The sequence below is a fragment of the Setaria italica genome, chromosome III, assembly GCF_000263155.2.
Source record: "Setaria italica strain Yugu1 chromosome III, Setaria_italica_v2.0, whole genome shotgun sequence".
In the NCBI taxonomy this organism is placed as follows: domain Eukaryota; kingdom Viridiplantae; phylum Streptophyta; class Magnoliopsida; order Poales; family Poaceae; genus Setaria; species Setaria italica.
In genome coordinates this window covers 39,420,657-39,430,096 of record NC_028452.1, presented here as the reverse complement: position 1 = coordinate 39,430,096, position 9,440 = coordinate 39,420,657, and the positions used below count along the sequence as shown (strand labels likewise).

The window sequence follows — 9,440 nt, the reverse complement described above, 5'->3', positions numbered from 1 at the left end:
AGAAATTCGTAGAAATTCGTCAAAATTCGTAGAAATTCGTAGAAATTCGTAGAAATTCATAGAAATTCGTAGAAATTCATAGAAATTTGTAGAAATTCGTCAAAATTCATAGAAATTTGTATAAATATTCCGGACTTTGTACGATTCATGTTATTTTATGATTTCATTATATACATGTATGATTCCGGACTTTGTAGGACTTTGTACAAATTTGTATTAAGACGATTTCTATGACTGTCATGTATGATTCCATGTATGTTTCCATCAATAGTTGAAATGACAGACGATGAGACCGCAAGGTATATCATGGAGCAGATAATCGCTGGTGATGGTAGTGGCGACAACATTCCACTATCATACACGGATGAAGAGGGCACCCAGGCGGACATGTTCCTCAACATGTCTGCCGATGGGAATGAAGAGCAACAGCCGCAGCAACAACTTGCCGTGGCGGAAGGTTCCGGCGAGGTATATACAACCATTCTTGTATTGTTTCACGCCACCGCTACTACTACGTACTAATTAACGAATCTTGAACTGTTAGCCCTCCGGATCGACACAAGGGCAGAAGACCCGAGGTCGTACAAAGGTGATGGAAGGGAGGCTTGTCATCACCGAAGTTACAGAAGAGGGCAGGCCGGTTGCTCCCGAGAAAGTAGCAAAGAAGTACGTGAGTCAAATCGGGGCAATCGTCCGGGACAACGTGCCTATCAGCATTAGAGAATGGAAGGGCAGAAGCGATAATCCGTACGCCCTTCTAGAGACAGAAAAGAATATGCTGTGGGAAGACGTGAAGAGACATTTCACATTCCCCGAAGGATATAGCGAGAAGGGTGTCAAAGCGTGGACGCTTAAGAAGATGGCTACTCAATTCCAGACATTCAAGAAGATGCTGGACACCCACTACATCAAGAAGGGCAAAACTCCAGACTTCAACGCGTGGCCAAAGTTGAGGGACCACTGGGATGCATTTGTTGAATATAAGAGGAGTGAAGAAGGTGTGAAAAAGATCATGACCAACACAGCAAATGCTAGTCAGAAGGGCTACCACCATCATTTGGGGTGAGGTGGGTATGGCTCAGCAATTCCCAAGTGGAGGAAGATGGAACAAGATCTGATCGAATGGGGAATCATACCTGCAACTATTGAATGGCCCGAACGATCAAAGAACTGGTACTACGCTCATGGAGGCTCCCTAAGCCAAGAGGATGGGACGCTGATTTTCAATGACACAATACGTGAGAAGGCCGAACATCTCATGAAGAACATTGAAGATTCCAAGGCTGGGAGGTTGAGGGTGGACCGAGAAAATGATGAGCTCACATTGGCCCTCGATAATCCAGAGCACCCAGGACGTTGCCGGGGGTTCGGGGTGGTTCCGTGGAAGTTCGCTTTCCAAGGCGACAGCGCCTCTTACAGAAGCCGGAAGCGAAGAAAGGAACAGATGGAGGAGAGCTGGCGGCAGATGCTAGAACAAAGAATGATGGATGAAATCAATCGGCGGGTGGCCGACGCAGTTGCGGAGTTGGCGCAATCTGGAGCAATGCCGAATCCTCACACCGCCAGCCCTTCTCAACGCCTCGGGAGCAGTTGTGCTTCTACAGGGGTCCCTGATGCGCAGACGCCCAGGTTACCCGTGGAGGAGCAACGGTTCCCCGTGGATGCCATCACGCAATGGACCTCATGTGAGCTGCATGCACCGGTCGCCAACCTCACTATTAAGGTATACTTATACATAATATTTATGCAATCTTGTCAATTGATCCAGGCCTCGAGATCGGAGTTCAACTTGTTTACTTCTACTATATGTACAGGTAGCGTACGGGAGTGCGTTACCAACCCTGGCAGGGCAGAGCAGTCATGGCATGGACATTCCAACAGGCTACGCCAGCGTCTGCGTCGAGCAAATAGTTGATCCCCAGTATGAAGGTCTAGAGCTCGACTTCCCGGGAGGCGACGGGGAAAAGACATTGGTAGATGCGCTTCATGGGATCATTCTATGGAAGAAACGCTACATCATTATTCCCCGCACGGAGCCATCTCCTCAGACCTCAAGACCGCTCCCCATAGATCCCCAGCAGCGACCTTCTCCTCATACCTCGAGACCGGCATCTCCTGCTCCAGGACCGACTCTTCCATCTATATCAAGGTCTCCATCTCCACCACATCCTGGTGCTGGGAGGGACGACGACAATAACAACACCCCTCCCCGATCACCGTCACCGGCACCAAGAGCGGCCCCCTCGAAGGAACCTGCAGCACCACTCAAGAAGTCATGAGCACCGCCTCCCAAGCAAAGACAGAGAAAGAAGAAAACAAAGGTCGACCCTGAAGTGGCTCGCAAGGAACGCTTTGAGGCAATGTCTCATGAAGAACAGTGGGCAGAAATCCAACGAGAGGCCAGTGAGTGGTTCAAGAAACAAGCCGAATTAAAAAAGGCAAGGGAGATGGAGCCACCGCTAGTAAGTCGGCGAGATTTAAACTTTTTTATCAGGATGGAGGAAGGAGCCAAGAAAAGGATACCACTCTTGTCAAACTATGAACGGGCTCTAGTAAAGGCTGATGAAAAGGATAAAAGGAAAGGAAAATCATCCTCCAGCGGTCCAGTCCCCGACCTCAGCCATTTTTCAAAAAAAGATGCTCAACGGGTAAAAGCAATGCCCTTGGATCAACAAGCAAATATATTGAAGTTCATGGAAGAAACAGGTCTGGGACTTGATGAATGCATAGGGCAAGTCGAGAAGCCAACTGCACCGCCCCCTGAGCCGAAGTGGACTTATGAGCTAGGCAAACCTCTAGTAAAGCCTTCAATGGTACGGAAGCTATCAACAAAGATGTACGAATTCCATCAATGGTACATGATGGCATCCGCCAACTCGAGGGAGATGATCGGCATGAAGGTAAAACCGATAGATTTTCACGGTGAAGGGGAGAAAGTGCTGTGGCTAGACTTCAAGGATATATACGAAGTGTACCATCATGATGCCCTGGACGTCTCTCTGATCAGCGCTTGGATTCTGTAAGTGTCCGTTTATTATCTCTACATGTAAATTTTGGCGTGCGTCACCGTACTAACTTCATCTTCCATTTCATGTAGGATGCTAATTCAGACATGCCGCCGAGAGGCGTACCTACATGTAGGCTTTATGGATCCATCTGTAGTTAACCAACAACAGATACAATTAGCGCCGGAAAAAACCTTTGCGGAAATATACAATTTCCTACACAAACAAACATTCAAGGATTTCATACTACTTCCATACAACTTCAAGTAAGTGTGTGTATACCGTCTACTTTCGATGTCTTTTTCCTTATCTCTACATGTTTGTTAGCTCTAATATGCATGAACATTTTACGCACGCAGCTTCCACTGGATACTTATTATAATTGAGCCTGAAAGAAGCCACGTCACTGTCTTTGATTCGTTAAGGAAAGATCCGGTGGACTACCAAGAATTGCAAGACATGCTAGGCTTGTAATAATTCTGGACCTTTATCTCTATGCAAAAATTTATTTCCTAAATTGTATCCCTGTTACACTATGTCATTCATTATTCTAATCCGCAGCACATGGAAACAATTCATAAGGACACACAAAGGTCCATTCAAAGAAAATCTTACATGGAACACAGACTTCCCGGTACGTATGAAGTCTGCACATTTATTACATTGTATAACACGAATATTTCATAACTTATTTTTTTCCGCACTGAAGTGCTTAAGACAGGAACCCGGGAATAATCTATGTGGCTACTACATCTGTGAGCACATGCACAGTTTTTTGGGACCCAAGGGACCGAAGATGACGCCGCACAACTTTAAAGTACGTAAAATAAATATATTACTAGTTAATTATTTTCTAGCTCCTTATATGTATTTGTTCATGTAACATTCACAAATTTCCAAATTATAGATGCTAAATATTCAACAAGGACTCTTGAAGGAAGAAAGAGTAGCGGCAATATGTGAAGGTCTCATTGGATTCATAATGGACGAGGTGGTAAATCCAAGAGGAGAATTTTATTACGATGGACGACAATTAGACACTCCGATCAGCAACACCACGACGGGAAGATTGTAGGAAGATACTTTGATTTATTTGTATATATAATACGCGCTAATTATGATCGATTTGTACTAAGCTAGTTGAATTGTGTATATGAATTGTGTATAAGGATTGTGTATATATATAGTAATTGTATAATTACAAATCCCATTCGTTTAAATACTAGTTGATTTTGTTCTAAAAAAAATCTCAACTACAAGGTTAACAAATTAAAAGGGCCGCGGTACTACTATACGTATACGTGATGCATGCATGAAAAATTCAGGCGTCACGGCAGTGCCATGCAAGCGCCATTTAGTCCCGGTTGGAATCGAGCCGGGACTAAAGGGGACCCCTTTAGTCCCGGTTGGGAAATCCAACCGGGACTAAATGGGGTCCTTTACTCCCGGTTAAAAGACCCGGGACTAAAGACCCCCCTTTTGTCCCGGTTGGTTTATCCCGGATGGATATCCGAGAGATATACACCCTACCAACCGGGACTAAAGGCCAATTCTCTACCAGTGCTAGTGGATCCAAACATCCCTAGTTAAACTTTAGCTAGCTAAAAGAATGTTTGTAAAGTTTAGCTAGCTAAATTTTAGTTGGTCCTAAGCTAGCACACCTAGACCTAGACACATCAGGTGGGTTGAAATTGCACCTTACACGAATCACAAACCGGACAAAGGCTGCTAGTACATACTAATTGGGCTGAAAGCAGCCTTGTGGACGAACTCACAGGCTAATTGCACGGACCCAAACATTTTTTGGTATTCCTGGCCCAGCCAATGCCACCGGACCATCCCTCTACAGCTGAGCAAGTAAATCAGCACCCTAAACGCTAAATCCTCAATACCAAACTCTAATTCCTCCAACTCTAATCATACATATTTTTGGATTTTTTGGTAACTTATATACAGATGTGCAACATGTAAGTCATCATATATGGAGCTAATAATATGATGTAGTTTGCTTGGCTATATAGGTATTGTTTTGGCACACTTTCTTCTTGTGCATAATCTGCCTAGCTTATTAGAGACGTTGTGCACCTATCATGGAATGCCAGCATAGCTTATAGCAACAAAGTTCAGAGATGCCAAGTACAAGTGAATTCATTCAAAACAGTACCAGTATAGCGCTTGTCGTAGTGTAATTGATCTCAGTATTTTTCCATCATAATATTTCACAAAAGCTCACCTATTACAACAGCCATTACACCAATGCAAGTTGATTCTGTATTGCTACAAAAGAAATCAAAGAATTGAATCTTTACACACATGCAGTGCAACGACATATGACACCCAAGTTGCGCTCAGAAGACCTTAGGTTTCTTTGGCAGTGGCGGCAGAGTGATAAGCAGCCGCTTCTTCTTCTTGGGCACCATCGCCGACGCGGTTACCACCTCCTCCTCCTTCGGCAGCGCCAGTGCGCCGACGTTGTCAAACCACGGCAGCTTCAATGCGGCCTCTGCCGTGAGCCGGTTCTCAGCGTCTAACGCGAGAAGGCCGCTCAGGACCTCGAACCCATCCTTGGACAGCGTCTCCTCGGGGAAGAGCTCGCGCAGCCCGTCGTGCCGGTGGCCGTCGTCCGGCATGTCGTCGAGCACCTCGTAGATCGCCGAGAGCTGCTCCGCCTCGACGTTGCCCAAGAACAGCGGCCACCCTTCGAGGAGCTCCGCCATGACGCAGCCCAGCGACCATGCGTCCACGCGCGCGTCGTAGTCGTTCTTCCCCAGCAGCACCTCTGGCGCCATGTACGTCAGCGTGCCGGCCTGCGCGTACGGCGGCGGCTCCGACGTGTAGATCGCCAGGCCGAGGTCGCAGATCTTGACGATCCGGTGGTCGTCGCCGACGAGGATGTTGGCGGGCTTGATGTCCCGGTGGACCACGCGGCTTTCGTGCATCCCCCGGGCCCCCGTCAGCAGCTGCCACATCGCGGCGCGAACCGTGGACTCCGGGAGCGGCGGCCTGTGGCGGCGGCGCCGATCGCGCAGGTAGTCGCGGAGGGTCGGGCCGCCGACGTACTCCATGAGGAGGCAGAGCTCCGTGGTGGCGCGGTCGCGCGCGAGGCCGTGGTAGCCGACGAGGAAAGGGAGGCCCCCGCAGGCGTCGAGGAACCGCGCCTCACGCAGGAGCTCCCCGTTGCGGCCGTCGGTGGATCGGTGGCGCTTGATGGCGACGGTCTCGCCGGTGGCGCGATGGCGCGCCTTGGTGACGACGCCGAAGCTGCCGGCGCCGAGGCAGCAGACTTCCTCGTAGTCCTGAGCGCTGGCGATGGGAATGCGCTGCCTCTTGCGGGGCACTCCTGCGGCGGTGTGGTCTCCGACGGCGGCGACTGCGGCGGTTTGCTGCATCGCGTCGCGAGTGGGGAAGGGAGATCGAGACGCTGGATTGGACAGGAGGGTTGGTGCTTGGTGCGGCGAGTGGTAAAGGCCAATAATGTGTATATAGGGAGACATGGAGTCGGAAACGTGAGATTGGTTGCCAGCAAAGAATCGGAGTCGGACATGCTCCGCGTCTCCGACTCTCGTCGTCCAGCAACAGCAAGCAATTGAGGACGACGTATACGTCAAAGCCAAGCAAACCTAGGGTTTCTGACTCATACATAAGTCAATCAGTCATACAAGAGGTTGGCGAAAAAGGGACGCTCGATCTCCTTCGGCGTCGCTAGATGCCTGCCAAGAATTCTATACGGATGCATACACTGAAATTAAAGGGAAATTTCCCAGCATGACACACTAAAATGAAGCCTTCCTTTCACACCAATGTAAAATTTCTTCACACTCCCGTTTGGTTCCGTTACCCCTTCCGTCAATTTTTATACGAGTGGACAAAAATGCCCCTAGCAAAGGATAGGGCCGGCCACGACTCGTCATCCTCTCCCAATCCCCCACGACTCCCCCAGGCGGCCAGGCACCCAGGCCTCTCTCGCTCTCTTCTCTCCCACTGATTCCCCTTCCCAAACCCTAGAATCGGTTGGTGGCGCAGGGAAATAGCAAGGCGGCGGCAGCACACGACACCATGGGCAGCTGCGGTGCGGATTCGGAGGGCGCGGGGGTCGATAGCCTTGCGGATGACGAGGACGTGGCCCCTGGTGACCACGCGCGGCGGGCTCCCTGGCGCGCTCCACTCGTGTCGGGGCTCAATAGAGCCTCGAGCGCCGCTAGGGCCTCATCCTCAGGCACGGTTGCGGGATTGGGGTTGAGGCACACCGCATGTGCTGCGTGCTCAGCCTCGGCGTCGGGCACGGCTACGGGGTCCACATCGCAGCAGGATATGGGAGAAGCATAAGAATAGCACCTCAGGCACGGTTGCGGGATTGGGGTTGAGGCACACCGCATGTGCTGCGTGCTCAGCCTCGGCGTCGGGCACGGCTACGGGGTCCACATCGCAGCAGGATATGGGAGAAGCATAAGAATAGCACGAATGGCTTGAAGGGTACGTATTTAGCAATAGATAACACTTTTCTGACCGGCAGATTCAAGGGCCAGCTAGCTAGTGCTTCCGCTGTTGACGGCCATAATTGGTTTTTTCTTGTTTGCTTTGGAGTTTTTGATTCTGAAACCAATGACAATTGGATCTGGTTCATGCAACAACTTCGAGATGCCATAGGATCACCTAGGGGTCTATCTATATGCACTGATTGTGGATAGCCAGTGATGGCAGGGGTAGGTGAAGTGTTCCTAAAGGCTGAACATAGGGAATGCATGTTTCATTTGGTGAGCAATTTCAAGAAAAAGTTTCATGGGAGGGTCTTTGATGACCATCTTTGGGCAGCAACTTACATGTGGAACCCATATTTATTTGAGAAACATTGGGCTGCAATGGAGTTAGCAAAGCCAAAAGCAACCAATTATCTAAGGAAGTTCCACACTAGGTTGTGGAGAAGGAGTCAGTTATCAACCATTTGCAAGGTGGACTATGTAACCAACAACTTGGCAGAGTGCTTCAATAATTGGATTAAGCACCACAAGTCCCTAAACTTGGATGACTTCATGGATAAGATCAGGCAATTGCTTATGATCAAGTGGAACCAAAGGAGAAAAATATCCAGAAAGCTAGCTGGATTGATTCTACCCCACATAATTAAGAAGTTGAATGAAAAGAGCATAGATTTAAACTTGGAAGTGGTATAATGTTTAGAAGAAGTTGCTGAAGTTACTGCACTGGGTGGTAGTGGCTTTAGGTTTGTGGTCAACTTGCATGAGAGAACATGTTCTTGTAGACAATGGCAGGTTTCTTGAATTTCTTGCAAACATGCAATAGCATTTATCACCTCACTTAGCAATGCCCCTCTAGAGAAGTTTGTGGACCAATATTACTCCATTGAAAAATTTAGAGCTGCTTATGGCCAACTAATCCCTGCTATGACTGACAAAAGGCATTGGCCTAAAAGCAGCTATGGATTTTTCATGCATCCACTGCTATAAAAAGCCACAGCTGGTAGGCGTAAAACTGAGAGGCATAAAGGCTGCACTAAGAAAAAAAGGAGCAATGGCCAACACATATGCCCTATTTGTACAGACTATGGGCATCATTGGCACAACTGCAAGGGAGGTAACCCAGAAGACATTGCTGCTATGATGGCTGTAAGGTAATACATTGCTGCTGGTTTACACTTTCTTTCCATGTTTATGTTGAAAACTTATATATTTTATCTTCTTTCTTAATGCTCATGTAGAGGATCACCAAAGAAGAAGGCGAAGAAAGCCAAAACAACTGAATCATTTATTGTGCCTTCTGAGGATGAAGCACCAGCAGCTTCCATGTCTTTTCCACCAAGGTTTGCAAATTTACATGCATGCTCATATGAACAGAAAAACTATGTTTCAACTCTAAGTAGCTTTCTTTTCTCACTTGGACAAAGCTTGAAAACTACAACCAATGAAAATGATGTCAACTTAGAGACTACAAGTAAGAAAAAGGGAAAAATGTCACCTCTATTTCTGGAGGATCAAAGAGGTAACATCTGGTAGTTCTGAATTTTAGATGTCATATTGTCCATTACCAATCAGTTTGTTTTGTTCTAATACTGTTGCTATCTCAAACGATCAAGACCAGGCTCAAATCAACCTGAACCTCTTTCCATTGAGTTCCCTGAGACCACAAAGCAAACAACTATCAAGGTAAAGACCAACAAACAAGAAAACAAGCATTCCTATGCTGTCACTAGACAACCCTACAATGGGCACAAGAAGCAAAAAAATAGACCCTACTAGCTTTGCAATGAGCACAAGAAGCAAAAGACGGCTCAGTTTGTGAACTTGATATATCCAGTACCTGTGATGTATGTTAACTTGGATGTATGTGATCAGTGTACTTGGATTTATATGTGAATGTTATGTGTGGATTTGGATGTATGTGTTAACCTTGTTCATGTGATCTCTTAATGTAGCTGTG

At 47.6% G+C, this 9,440-nt stretch overlaps 1 protein-coding gene across 1 annotated transcript; it reads right to left on the bottom strand.

Moving 5' to 3' along the window:
- Positions 1–5,353: 5,353 nt before the first annotated feature.
- On the bottom strand, positions 5,354–6,394 carry LOC101760949 (putative cyclin-dependent kinase F-2). The gene has a single exon (XM_004963947.1). It carries the CDS (start codon positions 6,392–6,394, stop codon positions 5,354–5,356), a length of 1,041 nt encoding a protein of 346 aa, XP_004964004.1.
- Between the last annotated feature and the right edge of the window lie 3,046 nt (positions 6,395–9,440).

Coding starts and splice junctions, on each gene's coding strand:
- LOC101760949 (XM_004963947.1), bottom strand. CDS start 6,394: ATGCAGCAAACCGCCGCAGTCGCCGCCGTCGGAGACCACACCGCCGCA.